We start from the raw sequence: 23,625 nt of genomic DNA, 5'->3' as shown, positions 1-23,625 counted from the left end.
CCCGAGGGCAGGACGCGGTGGAGTTGTCACGAAGTGCTGGCGGTCGGCTGGGGCAGGTCCCCGGCGCGGCCGGTACCTGCACTCGCTGCCCCGCTCGGTGCCGCCGCTCCGCCGCGCTGCGCCCGTGCGCAGGGCACGGGGGACAACGGCCACGTTGGCCGTGCCCGGGCACCTCATCCCGGGGGTTTCTTTTTACCTCAGCCTATGGTATTTTAGACGCTGTCCTTTCTTTTTTATTTTCTTGTTTTTTCTTCTTTTACCCCCCCCCCCCCCTTTTTTTTTTTTAAAGTAACATCGACCGTGTTTTCGTGCTTTCCTGAGAAAAAGCTTGTGCGGCCGCCTTGCAAATTTACTAGGCTGATGCATGTCTCGAAAAGAGTTATTTTGGGTGTGCGGGTGGGTTTCTTCTGAATCTGCAGGGGAGAGAGGAAAAAAAAAACTGCTGCAAAAAGCGGGGGGGGAGAAAAGAAAGCAATCAGCTGTGCCAAAATGTGCAGCCCTGATCTATACATATTTTCCCGTAGCGCTCCCGAACTGCGGTAAATGAATATTTATAAAGCTTGTCAGTTCAACATGGCGGGTTAAGGTGTCTTTTAAAAAACTGAAAATAAACATTTTGAGAGGAGAAAAAGAGGGAAGGCGAGGTGCCGCACGTTCGGTTCAACTCTCTTTTGTTGCTCAGGGAGGTGCGCTGGTGAATTAAATGCGGAGGGGAGAGGATGGGATATGTCCTCGGGGTCCCCCCCACCCCCCCTAGCAGGACTCCGTGGTGGGAAAAGTGTGGGGCATTTGTGTGTGCTGGGAAGAAACCTCGGGAAGGGGCACGCAGACTTGGGAGCCCGGCCGATTTGCCTTTGAATGCCAAAATTGCAGACATGCCGTGAGAAAAAAAGAGCAAAAAAAAAAAAATGTCGAGAGACACAGCGATGATTTTTTTTTTTTTTGCATTAACAGTAGAGATGTGGTGGACTGAGATGTTCTGTTGGAGCTGTCAAGCCTTTCCCTGCTCGCCTCAGTGTAGTCAGCTGGGGATGTGGTTTGGTTTTTTTTTTCCCCCCTTCTTGTTTAGCAAAAACGCTCTGAAATTGCTACGCAGGGAAATTGGGGCTGCCAAACAAGTGACTTTACCAGTGCGTGCTGCCGCGAGCGTCTTCTTTTTGCAGAGATACCCTAAAAAGCCCACGATGATGGAGGCGAGTCACAGCTTTTGCAAAGCGAGCGACTGAGAGTTTGCCAGGAGTTTTCAGGGAGTTTGTGCCCTTCCCAGCCGCTTTTGCAAATGTGTTTTCCAGGGGAGCGGAGGAGCGAGGCTGCCTCAGAGGCAGGAGAAGCTTCCTTGTTCCCGTGCAGAGGGCACTTCGTTGCTGCTGTTCTGGGATCGTTTCGTTGTGGTTGCAAGATGTTAACTTTGGAGCATCTGTGTTTTCTAGCCGTGGGAGGAGATGGGATGCTCCAGCATCGGGGGCTGTCAGTGCCTGGGTGGGGATGGAGGAGCCAGGGAGGATCCTGGGAGCTGGGGGGGGGGGGGGGGGGGGGGGGGAGAAGAGAGCTGATCTGCCTGCCCATTCCCCTGCACCTCTTGGAGCTGCTTTCCAGCAACCCACCATGCTTTGATTTAGCAGGTGTGGTTGAAGATGCTTGCTTGCACGCCTTGTCACGCAGGTTGATGTTTCCCCTTCCAAAAGGGCTCTGCTCCATCTTCCCACCCCGTTATCCCCCGCCTTTCCCTAGCCCCTGCCAGGACCAAGCTTTCCTGCTCACATTGCAGGGGGTGGTGGTGGTGGTGGGGCAGAGGAGAAGGTGCTGTGTGGGAGGATTGTGATTTCTTATCGGAACAGCAGAAAACAGCATTAATTATAAGCAGAGCAGCTTGGAAGGTAGCTGTCACACAGTGGTGGCACTTGGGTGGCAAAACTGCAGTGGAATGGTGCCAGCCTGTGGGATTTTCTGTGGGGCGGGAAGGGATGGAGACGTTGTGAAGTTGGGAAGCTAGCTTCCCCCTCCACCCCTCAGGCACCTGTCCATCCCCAAGTTTGCTGTCCCTTGGACAGGACAGCTTTTTAAATCAGTTTGTGCCCCTGGTGCTCTGAGGAAGAAAATGTAGCAGGGTGAGCTGGTGTCTGAGCAGAGAAGCAACTTTGCTTGTGTGTTGTGAACGTGGGGGGGGGGGGGGGGGGGGGGGAAGGGGCGTGCAAGGGTCACAGGAGATCCCTCTGTACTTGGGTGATCACCCCTCTTCTCTCGCCTCATTTTTTTTCCCTGTGCCTTGGAGGGATCTGTGTGAAAATGGAAAAATCAGCCCCAAATGGCTCTTCCGTTGCAGACGGCACTTGCTGACAGGCACACCTGGCTTCGCATCAGCGTCGACTCTTTGGTGCTCTGCAACCGACACCCCACCCAAGGTGGGGTGACCCCCCCACCCCCTGCCCTTGTTGGCTTTTTACCAGCCTGGGGACACCCACATCAGCCAAAGGGGCTGTATGTATGGGACTGCTTTGCTCCCCCCATCTTTGCCTCTTTCCCTCAGAGAGGGGGGGTCCTGTCTCAGCACGCAGCCTGTGCACACCCCACACCCCTCCTGCAGCACCGACGAGGTCACGTTAGGGTTAGCTGGGGTCACACTGGGCAAACCTCCTCTGAGGACTTTTTTCCTGCCGTGGCAGGGGGATGCTGGCCAGAATTTAGTGCAATTTGTTTTTCCTCCTAAGAAGTCTTCAGGTACAAACAGATTTGATTGACTTCGCTGGGGGCAGAGGAGGAGCAGGTGAGGCAGGTTTTCTCTCTGGGCTTGGGACCCTTGCCTGGGTGAGTAGGGATGCAAGTGGCTTTTTTTTTTCCTCTTTTTTTTTTTTTTAATTTTTCTTCTCTCTCCAACAGATTATTTAGAAGGGAAGAAAATATTCTCACAAGTCTAATAACTTTAGTGCTTATAAAGGATTAGGTCCTAATAACTCCTGTGATAAGATGGAGGCTCGGTGTAATCTGTTACTAAGTGAAAATCTAAAAGCCATTTAAATAGATACGACAAAGAGCTATCAAGAGACTAGTACATTGTAAACAACACAGAAATACCTTTTTAATGTTTTAAGGGGGCATACGGGGTAGTGGGACAGTGGATGCATTATAAGCAAGACAGTATCATTTCATTTACATATTGAGAAAACATTTACAGATACTCAGCAGATGTTAGAAGGATGTTGCAGAGGTGGAGAGCATGTTTCACACAGATGTAAGAACATCTGTAGAAGACAGTATATAGTTACATAGCTGTGATTATGAGTGATAATTGGCTGGCTGGACAGACAGTTGACGTTTTTAATGAAGCATTTACTAGAACTTTATGGTAGTGTTACTAGGAGTAGAATAAACACAACCGTCAACTCTTTAGACTGGGGATGCTTTTCCCCCACTCTTGGCTTGTGCTGTGCTGAGTGTGCTACTGGTCCATGAAGTACATACTTGTATTTTGAGTCACTGTTTCTGGCCTTCCACAGGCGTGGGGATGCTGGCCTGATACAAGAGCATCAGTGAGGGGATGTGACATTACCTTGCTGAAGGACAGGACATGGAAGGATGCCCTGGAAGGGCAGGGCAGGACAGGAAGATGGTGTCTTATTTGTTCTTTTGCTGGCTAAACTCATGTTGGTGTGGGGTAGGGGAGGTATGGAGAGCGGCCGAGGGGCTTTTCAAGGGTGGTGGTGGTTGATGGTTATGGCTGGTCCCTGACTCTGTCCAAGTGACAAAGTAAAGGGGTTGTGGAAAGCTCCAAGACCTGGGACAAGTGGGCAAAACTTGGAGCAGAGGAGTCAGAGGCGTGTTTCTGAAGGTGTACAGAGGAAGTTACTGTGGTGGCCACAGAGTCCACATTTTAGATGACCTGAAGGCGATGGAGGTGTCAGAGGTATTTCATTACTGTGAATATTATTAGCACATCAGAATGTATCAGCTGGTGCAACAGGGTCGTCAGTGCTGAAAATGAAATGCTGTTGTTAAGAGTAATGCTATTTACAAATACAGAGTTTGTTCTGTCACGGTCATGTGCTGGTCCCTGGGAGCGGGGTTTTTTAGGATTACAGTAGCCGTCGGTACCTTGTCGATATTTAAAACTCATCATTTGAAACTGTTGATCTTTGCATGACAGTCATCCCTGATGAAACCAGTCAAATCTGTCCAGTGGGTTTTTTTTGCCAGATGACTTCTCTTTATTTTCTGTGATTCAGGTGTGACTGCTACAGTGATTAATAAAAATGTTTGGGTTGCAAAACAGGGGTATGCAGAAATATGAGCAAAGACTCTGTCACAGACATTTAAAAAACCTCCTGAAAAAGTTTTATTTTGAGATTGGCCTTTGTAAGACCTAAACAAGGCATTTTTGAGAAGGCTGGTTTGGAAAATGTGTTCACAGTTACTCAGTTTTTATGAAGCAGAAGTGTGTGTTCTAAAATTAAATAGTAATAAAAAGAAAGAAAAAAAAACCCTGCCCAAGCAGTTCTTGACAGCTGACCCAGAGATCATTTCTGAGTAGGTGTGAGGCTTTAAAAAAGGTATATGCAGAATCCTTGCTATTTTTACTCTTACTCATGATTCTTGGTTTCATGATTAATACTCTTAACATCATTGGGTGGCTTGTGCAAAGGAGCCCCGTTTTCCTGGGTAAAGTCCTGAGACCCAGTTTGAATATAAGTTATTGGAAAGTTTTGCGTTTATTTGCATGGTAAGAAAGATAAATTCCCTCCGCTAAAATCCAGGAGGTGGCATTATCATTGCCCCTGCAGCGCAGATCAGACACAATGACTGTGGGCTGAGGATCCTTAAAGTCAAAGGAGCTCTAAGTCCCCTTGCGGAGACTTCTGGGTGGGAACCAATAGCTTTCCTGGATGCATTAAAAATCCCCTCTAAAGAAAGAGAAAAAAAAAATAATATTTAACTCTTTCTTGGAAGGTGTTTTGAGGAAGGTCCAGGGTAGGAGCTCAGTGCAGGCGCAAGACCAGACTCCGTGGTGCACCGTTGCAGGGGTGATGGTGGGGCATTAAACCTGGGGGTCCTGGAGCAGCTCACATGGTCACCATAGCATCTCTTAGAGGCCGCTTGTGGAATGAAAGGGAATCCAGTTTGTCTTTTCTTAGAGAAACGGGGTGGAATTAGCCCTGAAAATGTGACTTGCAGGGTTCTGAATTAGTGTCTTGTGGAATTTGGTTCTGGGTAGACCTTGGCAGGGATCTGCTTGCTGGCTGCCCTCACAGGTGCTTGGCGAAGGGAAGGGTCCTCCTCTTCGTGCTGTTGTACCAAGGGGTGGCACGAGATGGCTGCAAGGGCTGGATCTTTTCTTTTTTTTTTTTTTTCTTTTTTTTTCTTCCCCCCCACCCACCCACCCCCTTGTGTTGGCAGATCCTGCCAGTCAGTGAAGCTGCTTCTGGATGTGGAGCACTGAAAGAGATGTAAGCGTGTGTAGGATGAAGCCCAAATGCTGATCAGCTGTGCTGTTTCGATGAACCAAACAGCGCCAAGACCTAAAATGTCATTTTTCCTAAAAAGTGTTGGAATCAGATGGCAGATGTTTCCTGGATTCTGGTTTGCATCTTGTGGTTTTTTTTAAAATTTTTTATTTTATTTTAATTGGAAAACGGCTCTGCCTGCTTGCAAAGCATCACAACATAGAAGGCAGAACTGATTGCCTTGGGCTATGGGAGTTTTGGCTGATGAGGGATTTCTGGATTGGGCCCTAAATTAAGTCCATGAAAACAGTGTTTTGTGTTTCCTGCTGGATGACTCCTATCGCTTGGCTGATTGGTCCTGGTCAGGGGGTCTGACTGATTTGTTTTGATCCACATGGCTGCCGTTCTGAGATGATAAGCATCAGATGAGATGTTGCGGGATGGTAAGTGGCTGCGTGTGTGTGTTCAAGTCACCCATCTAAAAGGCTTCCTCCTTTCAGCTCTGTTTCGAACACCGAGGTGAGAGAAGACAGGGAGTTGCAGCAGCATGCTGCTGCTGAGCTTGCTCCCAGCAGTTTTTTTGCCTGTTGTAAAGGGGGTTGCGGATATTGAGTTGGTGTTTTTCATGGCCCTGATTCAGATAAGAGCTTTAGAAGATGCCTAATCTTAAATATGCTGTGTTCCCAAAGTAGTTGGTGTATGTTGGGTCCTTAGCATGGGTAGAAGTGCTTTACCAAGGTGGGTCTGCATGGTGGGAATTGCCTGTTGAAACATGGAGAAGGTGACAGCCATCTTGTAGGTAACAGAACAGCTGGAAATGAGAAGGATTAGTACATGGGGACCTCAGTCACCCTGGCCTGACACCTTACGCTGACATTTCTACCTATGGAAAGAGGATGGAAAATATCAGCGCTGTGACAGGAGGGGATTTTACAGCTGCTTGGAGTGAGCATCAGTAGTGCAGGCTTGGGGCAAGGGAGAGGCAGTCGCTCGCCTTGCCTGGCTGCTGGTGGCAGGGCTGTGGGGTGGTTTGGGGCTGGATCTAGCTGTTGGCATCTGAGTCTGGGAGGGTCCCCCAGCTAGCAAATGTGGGTGCTGAGGGTGGTATCGTGCCATGCGCATGTGCTCTGTGGGATGCTGAAGGTGAGGATGCCCAGTGTTAGCAGAGGCGATGGCAGGGGTCCAGGCAGGGCAGTGGTGCCTTCTAGCCCTCGGTTATAAAACATCCAGCTCGCTCAAGACAAGGGAAATTTAATGAAAAAGCGCTCTTAATTTTGGAGGTTTGATCTAGTCCACGGTGAAGTTTGTGGCAGGTTTTTGCTTAAGTCCAGCTCTAGGTCCTTCGGTTACATTTACCCACAGGGCAGCTAAGAGGGGGATGTGTACCCGTGTCTGTGTGCCTGCCTGTCATCTGTCTCTCTCTTGTTGTTGTTGATTTTTCTTGCCTAATACTGCAGGACTTTTTGCTGTAAACAAGTTAGTTTCTCTAATTAGGTTTATTTTACTTTCTGTTACCTTATCTTACTGCTATTTATCTCTGTGTGTGTCTTGGACTCTGGGGTATGCCAGGTAGGGAGGATAAGAAAATTGCTTTGTGAAACAGGTTTGTCTCTGTTGACATAAGAGGTTTGAGGCGTTTGGCACCGGTGCAGGAAGAGAGGAGAGCAAGGACCTGCTGAGTTACGGAGGGCTGTCACCACCTCGCCTAATCTCTTTGCTGCTGTGCATCTTCAGAGAAGTTCGGTTCCTGTCCATCTTCCCCTTCAGGATGGACAATCCCGACCGTCCCTGCTCTGATGGTTCTGTATTTTCCCATTTTTGCATATTTTCCATCCAGGCTTAGTCATTTATTTTCTGTGCTGCTGCACAAATGGTGCCGATGCTTGCCTTCAAGAGCAGAAGGATCAACCCTGTTGAGTGGCTGGAGCAGGAGGCATGGAAGGAATCTCTGTGGCTTGTAAAGACCATCTCTTACCCCAGGGCAGGATGAACTGTACCAAGATCTGTTTCTGGGTAGATCAGCATCCTAACCCCTCCAGAAATCAAGGCTCTGTGCCCTTCCCACAGTCTGTCCCACTTCTTCACCAGATTCATTATTAGCAGTTTCTTCTCACGCCCAAATCAAATGTCCCCTCCTGCAGTTTAAACCCGAGCCTTCCTCTTTGATCTACCAAGAACGTGGAAAATAGATTTTATACTTTTTCCCCACTCAGCTGTTTTTTATATATTTGAATATTGAGAACATTCCTAATTCCCCGTATTAGATGGGGTTTGTTTCTTCCACCCCAGAGCACATCTGAACCAACCCAGCGCTGTGCAAAGCAGTAGTTTGCCCTTAGTAAAATCCTGTGGGGTGTTCAAAATGAAAGAGAAGTTGTCACTTGATATAAGTGAAAACAGTTGGTGAGGGAAGCTCTCAAATAAATAATAATAATTAAAAAAAAGGACAGGAATTTGGAAGAAGTAATCCTTAAGAGGTTTCCAGCTGGTACTTTGTCTGAGAAGAGAGACAGGCTCTTTTTCTAGGAGGTGAAAGCTGTTCCTTGATGTTTTCAATAGCCCTTCCAAACGAGCCTCCTTTTGCATTGTGCAGATGCTCAGGGGTGTGTAAATATTGTGGCAGGCTGCCGCCAGCAGTGCATCCTAGATCTAGTCCCACGGGGCTGAGTCACCCTTCACCCTGCTCCACATACAGGGCCGGTACCATATGGCATCTGAGCATCTCACTTCAGTTTGTTTTCTGGCACGTTCGGATGTCTGAAATTGTACCAGGTGCTGTGCAAGCACAGGCATCCTCAGAGGGTTGTTCATCTCATCCGAATTTCCGGTGTCCAACTTGGACCACACTGATTATCCTTTGGAGATGCTTTCTTTCGGTTAGCTGCAGATGGTTGGCTAGGTAAGGCAGATCCCACCTGAGGTGGGTAGGATTGGTGGGCATCATTTCTTGTAGTGCTGTTTCATGGGGATTTGCTGTGCTGGAAAACCCCAACGTGAAGTCATCAGTGGAGTCGGGACCCGGTCTGGTATCACCTGTGTCCTACCTAGGCTTTTGCTCCATCTGCTCGGACCTGGATGCCCCCATTTTACCTGGTGTAAAGCCATGTGGCCAGGTGAGAGACATTAGTGGGGTCATTGAAAAATGAAGTGTTCTGGAAGTAGAACAGAAGAGGAGACAACTGGAGTCACCATCTCAGCTCCAGGGTTGGGTTGAGGCAGGGCACGTCTGAGCACAGTCCTGTCTCATTCCCTGGGAGCCTCAGCACCTATTGCTGGAGTTTCCCAATTGTTCAGGCAGGTGGATCTGGTCTCATTTTTCCCAAACGGTTCCCTTGAACTCTTTGCAGTGGCTTTTTCATTTGTGGTCCTGCAGAAGGCTTGAAAATGGTAAAGGCTACATGAAATGGCACATGGTAGTGCCTGGCTTTGAAGGGGCTGGGTGATACCAGCAGATGCCTTTACTTTCACAGCAAGGAAGTCTGCTGGGGCCGTGCCGTGTTCAGCTTCTCTCCAGCTTGGCTGGAAGAAGAGATGTGGATTCCTTGTATCCCAGCATACCTAGGGTTGAGCTCTGGAAACACAGTGAGCCCTGGGGCTGCCCATGGACTCACCCTCCCACGGGGCATGTCCCTGGTAGGGGCTCTTCATGAGGGGCGCAGGGTTGTGCTGGCAGCCCTTATTGCGGCCCTGCTGTTCTCACCAAGTGGCTCTTCACCGAGACGTGCGACCATCTCCAGTCAATGGGTGTCAAGTGAATTTTGGAGGCAGGGGCCATGTCGTTAGGAAAGCAGTGGGATTTCCACTTCTCCACTGCTCAGGACTCAGCGTTACGTTGGCACAACCGATGCACTATCCAGGCAGAAGGTTTCAAGGATGTAGGATCTCTTTTGCATCCTCTCTTCCAGGAGCCTGCCTTTTTTATGTCAGTCCCAATTAACCAAGCATACATTAGAGGGAGAAAATAAGTTTCTTGGGGATAACTCTTAAGGGAGAGCCCTAGGGTGCTGGGTCTGTGTGTGTGGGACCCCTCCCTCCAGGGGCTTACTCCAAAGGAAGGAGAAGCCGGGTGGAGTCGGCAGGAGGTGGAAATACGAAATGATGCGAGGAAGCTGATGCCGGCACTTACACAAAGAGCCAATATTGATACAGATGACAAGGCAGCATGTTTGAAATAATGGTGTGGCTGAGACTGACAGCCGTGGGAAGGAGGAAATAAAAGAGGTGCTTTTTGATATTGGCTGGCTTTTTCTGCCTGTGAATTAAGAGTCTGGATCTGAATTAAATACCAGGGGAATGGGAGCTGGATGGGGGGAGAATCGGATGGGTTTGAACCACCACTGTGCAGAAACAGTGAACAAGGGGTCTGAAACCAGGGAATTTTCCCCCTTCCCTCCTCTTTCAAATGTATTTCACAATATTTTCCTTTGTGTTCCTGCCTAGCGTAGTATCACCTTGAGACTCTTGTGCTGTTGTCTCCCACACTGTGGTTTATGTGCTGGCAGTGTGGCTTGTGGTCCTTCACTTGGCTTCCAGTGGGCACATGTTTCTTCAGCCTGGCAGAGAAATGGGAGCACGGTAGTGTGTGCTGCTTGTTTAATGTTGATGATTGCAGGCCAGTCGCTGTGCTACTGTTAACAGTATGGCTGGGGACTCTGTTTGAAGTGTTAATTAGCAGCAATTAATAAGAAGTGAAAAATTAATACCCTATGTCAGCTTTATTTGCTAGTTAGTTATATCAACACCACGACTCAGAGCTATCTTGAAGCTGGTGTTTGCATAAAGGTGGTCTTGTTGTCACATAGTATTGAGAAAACACTTAAATACTCTCCTGCCGTAAATGGTAAACTAGTTATTCCCAAAATAAGAGGATAAGCTATGGCCTCTGACAGATCCATTTTTCTTGGGATGCAGTTGCTCTCGACATGACGTTTCAAGAACAGTAAGTTGTGCATAGCTAGAGTGGATAGTTAGACCAACAAAAATATTGATGGCATTGTCGAACCTGGCTGAGAAGTTCTGCATTGCCCCCTTTTAATCGAAGTGGCTCAAGCCCAGCCGCAGAAGTGGCCACCGAAGACGGATCCCAGCTGTGTTGCAGACACCTTTGTGTCAGGTTCCTGTTGGTTTTCCCATTTGTTTTCCATTTCTGATGGAAAACTCCCTGACACGGGGAAACAGGCCTTTTTCGTGGGTCTGGTGGCAGATTTGGGGCTTGAACCTCACAAGAAGCAGCAAATACTCTCGTTGTCTGATTGGGCACTTTCAGCTTTTCATCAGCTCATAACTTTGTCCTATCATCATAGGAGCATCACAAGATTTAACTACACTACCAAGAGGTTTATCTTTCCTCTTGGTATTTATGTTGTTACCACCGAGTTCTGTTTGAAGTGATTGATTTGTTGTGTTTAAATTGATCTGTTTCTCTCCCTCCTCTGAATTTTTTTTTTTTAGTAGACCCAGATTACTTTCCATCATTGTCTAGTCCTAGGCAAAAACGAAAACAGCTGAATCCATGCAAGGGTTAGCTTCAGCTGACTCCTCCCCTCCTCTCGCAATTTAACAAGCTTGATGTAAAATCCTGATACTTAACGAATTTATTATTAATGATATTTACGGAAGTATTCTCTACCAGAGGAGAAGTGTTTTTTGACTTTCAATAGACTGATTGCTTCTAGTTTCATAGTTAATTGAAACTTAATATACACTAGGGATGAGTGATATATATGTTCTGAGGTTAGCTGCACTCAAAATACACATAGTATATAATACACTTAATTCATTAGCAAGTCTCATGTCAACAAAGAATAAAGATGAAGTGCTGTAGTGGCCATCACAGTGGGGAAGTGATCATTATTATTTATGGAGTGCTCAAAGTATACTAAGCGCTTTGCAAAGAGACCAGCAAGCATATTGCTCTGAGTTGGTTTACGGTCTCCTCTTTTAAAAACACTTTTTTTTTCTCTTTTATTAGCAGGTTCCTTTGGGGTGGGGAACACAAATTGCTGATGGGGGTCTAACTGCCCAGACAAGCTTCAGCTGTGGGTTGTATCACTTGCCTTGGTAATTTGCTTCTACCAGTAATGCTTTGTGAAACAGCCATGGTTTAATTGCAGTCACCACAACGCAGTTGTGATCACTCTAGCAGAGCATCCCACCATGGTTCAGTTCATGGATATAACGTCTACATTTGACATGCTCCCCATCTGGGTCAGTTCCTCCTATGACTGCTCATGTGTGTCCATTTCTTCCTCGCAGTTTTCATTGGAACAGCCTTAAAAAGTGGGAACGAGGAACCTATGACAGAACACTCTCCCTCTTTCTGTTTTATAGCCGCCATGTCTGGTCTTCCTGAATATGCGTCCTGAGTAGTAAAAGTTGAAAAAATCCCATAGTATTTTTACAACCTTATTACCTCCTGCGTTGCCTGACCTCTGGCAGTAAACTTTTTCCCTACTTTTAGTCACACTTCTTGCAGAGCATTTTGTGTGGTGCTGCCAGCGTCATCCTCTCTGTCATGCATGCATTGGAGGCATCCACTAATAAGCAGGACCAGTCCTCCACGTGGTATATTCTGGACATACACTTTCTGTACCATCTGTCTTTGCTTTAGCATATCTTGTGTGAATAGCTCGTTCCCTCTGTGCTCATAACCTGAGCTCTTGGTTTCTCTTTTTCAGTCCTCCTTTGACACCTTGTAATTCATCACCATCTCAGAGGGCTTTACTGAAAAGCTCACTTTGGAGTTCTTTTTAATCTACTCCTAAAGGTGTCTCTCTGGGTATTGCTTGTCTGGTGGCTTACTGTAGCTAGAAATACAGTTCTCATTTAGTCTGGTGTCTGGCTCAAGATCTAGTTGGTCTGTAGTCCCTTCCTCATATCATTTTTCATCTCTGTGTGTTTTTATTCCACTTTGTATTTACTGTGCTCATTCCTTCGAGAGGAATCTCCTCCTTAGTTAATCTTTGCTACCCTGCATGGCACTAACTGGTGCAGTTACCTTAGGTCAGTCTTCATGCAAAAAACAGTTGCAGCCAGTGCTATTTCACTAGGGTATCTGCATTTTGCATGCTGAACTTTATTTTCTAGTTACTGCAGTCTCTCCCAAGGATTTTTCCCTTCAGTGTTCCCTCCGTTTCATGATCACAAATATTCCCCCTTCGGAAATTTCAATATTTCTGGAGTGAGATGTATCTCACGCAGTGTTAGCCATCAAGAAGTTAGGAGTCAAGGGCTGGACTTGCGGGAGGACGGTTGGATTGGCCTTTCCTGCCTTTTGTTTTCTTTTTTTTCCTTTTGGTTGTTTGTGTTTTTTTTTTTTTTTTGGGCATTGGTTGTGCCACCTTATGGGCTGGTCCTTCCCTCTCTGCTGGCGGTACAGGTAGCTGGACTGAACTTTGCAATGCCAATCCTGTGGGTGCTGCTTATTGCCTCATTATCTTCGTTGTTATTATGACTGTTATGATATTATTGCTACTTCGTTGTGGTTCCTTATCCAACTCTAGCTTCATCTTGGAGGAGAGAGCAAGATTGAAGGGTTGCAGTCAACATGGGATAACTTCAAAACCTTTAAGTACTAAAAAAAAATATTTCCAATTAAAAAAAAAAAAAAAGGAAAGGCTGAGGGAATGGGTTGGTGTCAGTAGAACAAATCACTCATTGTTTTTTTCGTTTTCTTTTAGCTTGTCCTCTAGGCGCTCCCTGCTGCAGGATGAATTAGGAAGGCAAGGCCTCTTCCTCTGAACCATGGAGACAAGGGCGTCTTTCATCGCCACCATGCGAGAGACCCAGCATCTCTCCCCAGAGAAGGGCCAGAGCCCGGCCAACGGCAGCAGGGAGCAGTTTGATTCAGGTGAGCTCTCCTTCACCCCCATGGGTTGTCTTCACTGTGATGGCCCTCCAACCCATCTCTGTTGGAGGTAGGGACAGCCACATTGCCAGGGGAGCATTGGGAATGGTTGTACACCTGGAAGGCCTTTTTTGAGTCTTGAGGATTGGACAGTGTCCCACGCTTGACGGGTTGGGAAGTTTGAGCTTTCCTTTTTCTGGATCTCTTCTATGGTGTAGAGCAGCTATGCAAAATTTAAACAAAAAGCAACAGAAAACTTTTTCCAGGACATCACACTGTGTCCTTCCAGTTTCCCCACCCTTTTTTTGATTTGTTGAAGTGGTTAAAGAGAGGAAATGAACGTTCAGAAATCACAGCGTTTCTTGTTTGTTTTGACCTTCACGCTCATTTCCTTCACAGTTAGAGTGCTTCAGATGAGAGGGCTTCGCAAACGTTAGAGCAGCTGGTGGAGAGCTGGTTGCATGTTGTCCTTGTGCTCACGGGTATCGCCGGATGCTCTGTAATGCTCTGGGATGGGCACCTAAAGGTGGGAGGTCACTGTGCTAAATTTGGGGATCATCATGGTAGATACAGAAGAGTAAGTGCTAGTTTCTGGTGTCTTCTGCTGGAATTAGGTGCTTTAACTTCCCATATCTAGCCTTAACAGGAGGAGACTGTGTCTCGTGGTGAAGTTGCATATATGGCTAGACCCAATCTCTTTCTGATGCCAAAATGGGAGATCCCTCTTTATACCACATCTTCTCTTGCACCCCTTCTGTCGCCTACCACACCCTGGGCTGAGTCAGTCTACCCAGCAGAAAGGTAAACAATCTAGAAAAAAGAAAGCTTATTAATTAAAAATTACCTGCTAGCTTTGTGAGTTGAACTGGCTGGAGGAAGTTCCAGAGCACATGCTGGTGGGAATGGGACCTCTCCCAGGTCCCATTTTATGGGACTATTATAATTTAATATATTAATTATATATTATTATATATAGAAAAAATAAATTAATAAAAAACATAATAATGAATTGTTAATTTGGTTCAGCTATAACTTGCAACTTCATCCTTGGTCTGTGTTTGCATGGGAGAGCTCAACTGATGAACTTGTGGAGAACAACACTGAGCTGTCAGTCAGTTAATCTGTACTAAAGTATTCGGTGTTGCATTGTGGTGCTGGTGTTGGTGCTCGTGTGCTTGAACGCTTTTCCAGAACTCACTTATATTTCTGTGAGAGCTGTTTATTGCAGGAGGATCCTGAGATGTGAATGGTAGATGAAAGCCTGTGCTTGCAGGTGGACCTCCTAAAGGGCTGCCTAAAGTCTCCTTCCCTGAAAATAGGTGCCCTCACCAGTGGTGAATCACTGATTCAACACTACTTGAATGCAACCAGTAGCAGTGCTGGGGTGACTGCTTAAAAACTCTGCATACTTTGCCTTTAGTGTCTTTTGCATCTTTTCTCTCCCGTGGTGCTGTTTGTGCTTTTGTTGGTCAGTACTCTACGGAAGCCCTTTGCAAAGCCGTGTCTCTGGTCCTCGTTTTGCTGTTCCTCCCTCAGCACCTCAGAACTTTGGGCACCCAGCCTTTCATTTCTTTGCTTCTTGTAGTGGCTCAGTGATTTTCTTGTTTCCCTGGACACCACCCATTGGAAAGCTGTGACCGGCCTTTGAATCTTTGCCGCATTCACTAATGAGTTGAGGGGAAGACTCACAGCAATGTAAGACCATGCCAGTGAAACTATGGGCTATGGTCCTTGAGGTGACTCTGTAAGATTTTTAGGGGAAGGATGGGCTGTTTTGCACAGCCCCTTGAGCAATGCAACCATCTTCTACAACTTCTGCTGTGAAGGTAATAAACAAGTGGCACATTTGGCAGTAGGTTGCCAGTGCTCACTTGGGCAGCTCTTAGCAAGCAACTGAATCATGCTTGTGCAGTGGAGATGGAAATGCAGGTGAGCTTTTAAGAGATCAGGTCAGCAGGGGTAGAGGAAAATGAGAGGAATGTCCTATAAAAAATGCAAACTGGCTGTGTTGCACTGAAAACGTTGTTTGAGATGTAGGGTAGTCCACTTGGTCTTGCCATGATGCTTGTAGGTTCAGTTGGGCTGTTAAGCTCGGCATGTTAGATGGGAAACAGGGAGGTGGAAACTTTCCTGTGCTGTGGGGTTGTTAGCTCAGCCAAAGTTTTGTTTTTTCCCCATGGTATGTGCAGTGGTTCTGATTCTTTCAGATGGCTTCAAAGGGGAACTAGACATGCTTACAGAAGAAAGATGCAGCCTACTGCTTAGAAATGATGTTTGTCTCAAGGAAACCCCTGAACCAAAAATAGTTGCGTGATAGGAACTTAAATGGGGGGATGCATCACACATGGCTGCCCTCATCTAATGGACGTCTCTAGGCATCCAGGAGGAGGCAAAGTGTACTGTCTCTGTTAAGGGGAGGATGTGTAGGTATGGAGGGCTTGTGATGAGAAACCTGGATTCATCCCACCTAAAGGAAGCAAGACACTCCTATGTTACTGTAGGTAAGAACATAAATACTGCCCTGGGTTCTCCCGTAGATATGAAAAAGAAGGAGCCTCCCTTCTGTAGTGCAACTCATAGAGATGGCTCCTGAGGGTACTCTAGAGTTAAACATCTGAATCTGGAGCTGAGGTGTCTTAAAACACCTTACAAACCCTAGTCATCTGGTGCTGCTTGTATCAGCAGTGGAGAAGGATACAGCTCCAGACCCATTTTAACACAGGTGCCAGGTTGCCTTTGAGTTGAGTTGCCATCTCGAGCTGCGTGTTGCTTCCCACTGAGGATAAAGAAAATTAGCCCTAGCTGGAGCAGAGGGGAACACCTCAATCCTTGTTGCTTATATGATGCAGACCCCTCTCTCGCGGTGGGATTCATGTCCTCCAATTCAGACGTTTCCAGAGTGGACATCTGCAGGCTGATCTAGTCACCATTAGATCTGTTTATATCTACGGAAGAGAGGCAGAAGCCTCTAGGATGAAATCCGGTTGGACAACCCTAGATACTAGTTTTGGAATGAGAAGAAGTGGCCTGTGGTGCCTAAATGTCTTTGGGGATATGGATCTGGGTGACTTTCCCAGGGCAGTGCTGGAGGTTTGTGTTTAATCAGGTTCACTCCTCTGCCTTGCTTGGTATGTTAACTGCTAAAGCATTTCAGTTCTCTATTCACTCAAAAAGTCTGCTCATGGTAAATAAGATGGCTGAGCAATTTGCCACAAATACGTGCTCCTTCAGTGAAGCCTGGGAAAAATCAGTGTTTCTGGAACCACAGGTTTTGGGTCTTCTCTCCCCTTTATTTCCCACAGCCAAATATCCCAGGGGGCTGTGAACAGCTGGAACAGTTGTGTTTTTATAGTGTCAGTGCATGAGCACTTTAAAGCCGTTGAGAGGCTCACAGATGATGACTTGTTGATTTTATTTGCCATCCTGGGCTTGTTTGTACATCACCGTAGTGTAGGCTACCCAGCCTTGACTCTTTCGTTAAGAGCGAGCACCGGGGCTAAGGAGCAGTAATTGAAAGGGAGCTGATATGTAAAATAGGCCTAATGCCAAATTTATCATCTCGCAGGATACTCTGTGAAATGTTGGCACCTGGGGTTTTGCAGCTCTCCGGCAGAGCCAGGGCTTTCTTGGAGCACATGGCTTGTGGAGTGGCGAGCAGATTGGCTTTGCAATAACCGCTCCTGAAGCGGACACAGTCTTCCTTGGCGTATATTAAGAGCCTTTGAATTTCTCTGCCTTTTAATTGGGGGACCTCCAGGCACCAGTTGGGAGAAGATGGGAAGAGGGTGGCCTCTGCTGCTCAACAGTAGGGCTTTCCTGATGGATGAGAAAGTTTGTGCACAGTCCCGTTACATATGTGGATGGGGTTGGGTCCCTTGGGCTGCTCTCACCCCTGGGCGATGCTGCCTCTGCTTTGGATGCCCCTCTGCCAGATTCCTAGAGGGAACAAAGTCCATTGAAAAAACATTTCAGAAACTTAGAGTCCCTTCAGAATCCTTCGTGATAAAACGAAGAAAAATAAAACACTGATGCTGTGATAAATGAGTACTCTGACGTTATTTTTACAGACCTTGTAAAAGTAATTTCCTGATAAAGTCCACAGATAAAACACGGCAGACGAGTGAGACTTATGGTGTGTCAGAGAGAAATGAACTGACAGGGAGGGAAGGCTGCAGTTGGCACGCTGCCTCCTCCTGGTGTCTTGAAGCTTCTCTGCTTTGGGTTTAGATCAGAGAGATGCGGGTGATATTTCTTTAGGCAGGTGCTGTTGTGAGTTTTGCTGAACTGCATGTGAACGAACCTGCTGGTGAGTCTCTCCGTGTTGCCATGTGGCAGAATAGGTCACGGGTGATACGGTTACGAAGTACAGGAGGACTTGTTGCATCCATAATTGGCATCATCTGCAATGCTAACATAATTAATGTGCTGCTGCCAAATTCTGGAGAAGATTTTGCCACCCTGGAGGCATTGCTGACTGCAAGGGCTGGAGGGTATATACTGAACTGCCTAAAAAACTCTGCTTCCACTGCTCTGTGGAATGGCCCCTTCCCATCAGACTGCCAAGGAAGGCTGGAGAAAAGGAGATGCTTGCCTGCAGTCATCCAGCAGGTTACGGCAAAAAGCAGGAGTAAAAACTGGGAATGTACAGAGGGCATCATGGGCTGAGGGAAATGGGTCACGCTCTGAGATGGAAGTACATGAGCAGAAGAGAAGAGAGCCCAGGGCTGACCTGGAAATGTCCTGTCTGTGGCAGGTGTCCTGAAATGAAGATGTTCTCGGGATTGCTGAGCAGCCTGTCCCAACGCCACAAGCGCAGATGGATGCAGAAGTAGGGAGAAGCCAGGCAGAGGGGATGCACTTCTAGCTTTTCTTGTCAGATGCTTCTAACTTTTAGTGGGATAGAGATTGGTTGTGCCCCAGGGTAAAAAGATCTTAAGCATCAGAGCAATTTTAAGCCAGGGATGGATAACCGTATCTGCCCATCTACTGATGGACTAATATGCTTTATTTTAGAGACTCACCCTTTGAAATCTCTGGACCTGGCTCTTCTCTGAAACATTAACTCTACAGGGTGGCAGACATTAAGGCTGAAAAATTTCCCGGATCATCTAAGTTGCTTGCCTGCGTGATATACTTGAGAGAAACTCTTGGCAGTTTTTGCACCAAGCTCCTACCTTGTGATTTAAGCTGTGGTTTATCTTTCAGTCAAGAATGAACAAACCCCTCATTTTGGGTCAGATATCTCAAGCAGAACCAGTTTCTATGCCTGGAGGTTTTTGCAGTGATTGCAAGAAACAAAACAAAGTCCGTCCCTTATTCTACATTGAATTATTCTGTTTTCAGGTTGTAATCATGGGCTTGGGTTTTTTTCTTGTCTTGCTGAGTTGAAAAGTCATCGTGGGAGTAAATATCAATTTACATCTTCATATTTAGGCAGGTTATTTGAGTTTGAGGCAAGGAATCAGACCTTAGACTGGATGCAGCAGTGTGCAAAGTGTTTAATAGCACTGACAGGTCAGTGCTCCTTTTTGAACTCCCAGACAGGTCTTTAGCCTCCACCAGCTCTATCTCAAAAACCCTCTTCTGATGCACTTTTCCCCCCTCGTTTATGTATGTCTGGCTCCATAGGCAGCAAATAAAACCTGTGTCTTCCCCTTTTAATAATGAGAGATTCCCATTGCACAGCATAATTTTCTGGTCCTGAAAAATGGAGACCTGTAGCAATAATTGCAATAAATTAACCCTGCCGTTTTCTTCATAAAACTGTCTGGGGAGGTTTCTTAATTCAGTTTGTCATGAGTCACTTTAATTACATCATGACCATGCTGATGAATGTTTGGGCAGGTAAGGGTCTTGCAGAGTTTGCCTGATAAATGCCTGTTGCAAAGAGCTTGTTGCTAGACTGTAAATATTTTTGCTCTGGGGCTGAAACTGGCTTTGCGAGATTGCTTGGGAACAAAATGAAAACAATCAGATTTGGCTGATTTTCTGTAAGTGAAAGAAGATTTATTTTTAATTATTGCTGTGTGTGTTTCAGCAAGGGTTTGAGGCCTCAGCTCTGCTCTACTCAGTGCTGTTATAAAAAGAAACAAATAAAAGAGCAGTCATGTCAAGTCCTTCGCTGTGGGGAGGGATCGTGTGGGGCAGGAGTGTGGCTGGGAGAGGCAGGATGCAGAGCCCTGGAGCTGAAATGGGGCACGGAGGAGCGCAGAGAGCAGGAAGGCAGAGGTGGTCTGGTGAGGGGTGCTGGGAGGTTTGGGGGAAAGCAACTTCAGTCTTGTGGGGAGAGGAAGGCATGGGGGCCTCAGCTGAGATGTCTGGGTGGAGGGATACTGATGAAGGGGAGAAATGGTGGCAGGATCGAAAATGGGGCTCCCCAGCCCAAGGGTTTGGGTGTTTGCTCTACACACTGCTCAGCCAACAGAAGCAGCTTCTACTGTTATCACCAGGACAGTGCTGTAATTAACGGTGCTGGGTGACCCACTTCTGGGGCGTGAGCAAGGCCATTGTGCCCTTGTGACAGTGGACAGGCAGCCACCTCCCTTGCAGAGAGTCCTCAAATACAAATACAAAGTGCAAGAGCATAAGTGCCTGTTGCAGTATGATGGGCTTGTTCCCTTACTGCCAGGAAAGCAGAGTCATTTCTGGTCTCAAAACTGTTGGCTGCTCAAGTCCCAAAGTCTGCTGGATGTGTGGTAAGAGCTGATCACCAGCACAGATTTTTAAACCAAGAAACCAAGCTTTCTGTTTTCCCTGGTGTTGATGTTTAAACTGGTTGCTATTGTCATCCTGAACTCTTTGACGCAACTTTTGCCTTCTTTGGATGTGTTTTAGGCTGCTTTTCTTTCCTTTTTTTTTTTTTTTTTTTTTTTCTTCTTTTGAACAGACGAGGGCTCCAGCATTGAGGATGCAGACTTCAACTGGGATGAGTTCCTGGAGGAAACAGGAGCCAGCGCTGCTCCCCACACCTCCTTCAAACACGTACGTGCTTGCTCTGAGCCTTGCTGGTGTTGCGCGTGTTCCCTCTTCTGGTTTTCAGGGGGTCCCTGGAGAACTGAGATGGGGGTCTGACCATTCTTGGGAGAAATCACCCCTCCATGCATGTGACAGCCCTCGTGGGAATAGCCCCCCAGCTGGTGTGAGGCAGACTCGGTGTGTTTGCAGGCACAGCTCAGAGCGCCATGTTTATGCCGCTTCCTTATCTTCTGCCTCTGACTCAAATTTTCCATTGTTGAGGTCTCGTATTGCTCTTCTTTTGCTTTTAATGCCCTCTTCCCCCCCACCCCCCCTTATCTATTTTTCCTTCTCTTTCTTTATTCGCTGTTGTCCATCCCAACCTGTAGAGATTGATCTTGCAAGAGTATCTCATTTCTCAGAAGCTGTCTTCTTAATGCTTGGTTTACTGACTAGTGGGGTCACTCGGCACTAGAGTGCAGCATGGCCCACAGGAAAACATCTCTCAGCCTCCTGCCTGGAGATGCTGTCTCAGAAGCATGAAAACCAAGTACTTCGGCAGGTGATGCTTCTTCTGGGTGAACATGGATCACCTAGACAGCTGTGGTAGTTACAGCATGATCTGTGGCTCTGGTCTGTGTTAGCACAAGTAGCATTTGAAGTCTTTGAAGTCTCTACTGGTGAAGAATATTGGAGCATGCTTTGAAGAAAGGACTGTCTCCAAGCAGAGCCCATCACAGTCAAGGCTGTTGTTGTTTGGGACCAGTGTCTCCATCCACCACCAGTTGTTAACTTCTTCTATTCAGCTCCACGTGTGTGATGTGACATGAGGACATGGGGCAGAAATTAAGCTGATACATGAGTTATTCATCACCGACAAGGGTGTGCACGTGTGGCCACATCGGTAGATTTTTCCAGGATGTGTTTGTCATTCAGCTACAAGACTGACGTTGGGGCCTACTGGGAAGGTGTTGTGATACCTTGTTGTGAAGCCACGACAAGTCATGGTGGTTCTCTGTCCTCAGCTGCAAGTCTCGTGAGGATAGACTGCTCGTCCTCCTACCTGGCCCATCAGGTGTAGGCAGCAGCTTGTTCTGCTACAGCTGCTTGTCAGTCACACTGGCTCTTCTCCCAGCTTCACTTGGCTGCATGCTCTGGAGGATGTGGACATCTTTGGTAGGAAGAGAGAAGTTTTAGCTGTGGTGCTCTGGGTGGCCTTATACCTAGTCTGCTGGCAGAGATGTCCTTTGGGAGCAGTGTAGTTGTGCTGCAGTGAAAAGGAAACTTCCTGAAGAACCTGTTGCTACTTTAAGAGAAATACTCATCTGGATGGCTGCTGTCACGCCATTAAACCACTTTTGTCTCCAGGTGATTTCTTGGCTTGTTTTGAAGGCGTAAGGAGCTTCAGTGATGGAAAATGTCTCTTCCATCTATGTCTGAAAAAATAATACAACCCTTCATTCCCCATTTTGTTTCCATTTGAACAACAGTGGAGTATTGGAGAATGAGGGACGATAATTCTCTCTACTGGAGAATTACAGGGCAATGATTATTGTAGAGTTTATCCTTGATCCAGCAGCTATCTGGAGAGAGCATCTTCTCCCAGGTTTCTGCTCCAGGTGCAAACCCAAATACCAGATCCAGGTAAAACTTTTGTGCTTTCATGAAGTCCTAAAGATGTCTTTAGGTGGTGGAGGTGCCCACGTCATCCTGCTGATTGCTGTGTCTCACAGCACCTCAGTCCTGGGACTGTTGTTGTGAGCTAAGTTAGTGCTGGGAACAGTCCTTAGTGATTACGCTTTGCAGTCTGAAACTTGATCCTCAAAACACCCTGGGTTGGCCAGGAACCTTAAAGCCTTCAGAGAAGATTATATCTGTCTGCTTGATTCCACTCTTCATGTGATTTCCAGTCACAAGTCCGTTGTCTCCAGATAACCATCTTGGTCTTTACTTACGGTAAGCACAAGGAGAAAAACTACAAATTAACATGTATCCTGGATGATTTATGAGGGCCCTTAGCATCACAAGAGCAAAGATCCTATCTTATGACTAAATGAAGAAGTAAATGTAACAGATCTTCTTCAATCTTAGATGATCTCCAGAGGTCCCTTCCAACCTCAACTATTCCATGACTCCCAAGCATTGATGCTGATAGAAGTGCCCATGCAAGGAAAGGCACATGGAGTGTTCTTACCTGCAAATAAGTGGCTTTGGCTGGGTAGCACTCATTGGAGTGGGATGAGGGAGGGAGTACTGCTGACATGCCAGAGAAGTGTTTTCTCTGCAACTTGGCATCCCCAAGTCTGTGGAGTCCTCAGGTGGCCAAGTAGACCATATTACCTTTATCTTTGTGAGTAAAAGGCATTTTAACCTGTCATTTAAATGAGAAGTTAGTCAGAGGCAGGCTTAAACCAGACTTTATCATCTCTGGTTTCAGTAGAGATAAGGCACTAAGAAACCTAGAACTTGTCCTTAAGCATCTCATAGGGAATAACAGGCTACATTTTGGGTGGTCTACTGAAGACAAGTCTGGCATCTGATCCAGTGGACTGGCATCCCTCTCTTCTTTACCAACAACAACTGGAGACATCCTACTAGTCCTTGAAAGATACGTTATGATGTGCCTGCAGCAGACCCTAGTGTTTAACAGCAGTCCCTGCAGTGTACCAGGAGAGATGCACTGGCATCTCCAGTGTCCTAAGGCAAGTTACCTGTGGTCTGTCACTGATGAGATAAATGGAAGTGACACCTCCATCAGATGGCAGGACAGTGACCCAAACCATTTGCTTTATTCAGTGATGGGTCACAGTTTATTTACTAGGGTGCTGGGAGGGTGAATCAGGTGAGGCCTGAGCTGCTGGATATGGATTTAGTAGGAACACTCTCCTTGGTCTGCCTGGTACAGCATTCAGCCCTTGATGCTTGTCAGGCCTCCAGAGGTGCTTCAGTCTTGTTGATGGACTAATGATTATAATTGGGTTAACTCCTAGAGGTGCTTAGCACTGTGCATGTGTCCTGTGATTTGCCTGATGGAGTTTTGCAGTGGGAAGTGAAACCTCATTTGAGTTCCACCACCTTTCTCCCAGGCATTGATGAGTTTTCTGATGCAAAGATGGGTACCAGTCTTCTCTTAGATGTAGTGCATCTGAGGTTACTGCTGCTGGAGGGCCCCTTTGAAGCATGTGGGACCTTGCATGATGGGGTATATGCCAGTGAAGTAGGAATGGTCCTGCCCAGGCAGATTGAGAAGGAAGTGGTTGGGTTAAGGACCCAAATCATCTCATGTCCTATTCCAGAGCTGTTCTTTAAGGGCAGCATTATGTTGCTTATCTGGGGAGAGGGTCTCCCTGCAAAGAAGAAAAAGTAACACCATGCCTTTCTCATTTTGTA

General features: G+C 46.8%; 1 protein-coding gene across 1 annotated transcript in view; it reads left to right on the top strand.

The window, feature by feature from the left end:
• SFMBT2 (Scm like with four mbt domains 2) overlaps positions 1–23,625 on the top strand; it is a 122,907-nt gene that overhangs the window by 317 nt on the left and 98,965 nt on the right. The window contains exons 2-3 of the mRNA XM_040595859.1: positions 13,115–13,284; positions 20,168–20,262. Of these exons, the coding sequence (XP_040451793.1) occupies positions 13,179–13,284; positions 20,168–20,262 (201 nt within the window). The 5' untranslated portion in view covers positions 13,115–13,178. The remainder of the gene's footprint in view (positions 1–13,114; positions 13,285–20,167; positions 20,263–23,625) is intronic.

Source organism: Falco naumanni, chromosome 5, assembly GCF_017639655.2.
Source record: "Falco naumanni isolate bFalNau1 chromosome 5, bFalNau1.pat, whole genome shotgun sequence".
Lineage (NCBI taxonomy): Eukaryota > Metazoa > Chordata > Aves > Falconiformes > Falconidae > Falco > Falco naumanni.
The sequence above is the reverse complement of the archived record's forward strand: the minus strand, read 5'-3'. Positions and strand labels throughout refer to the sequence as shown.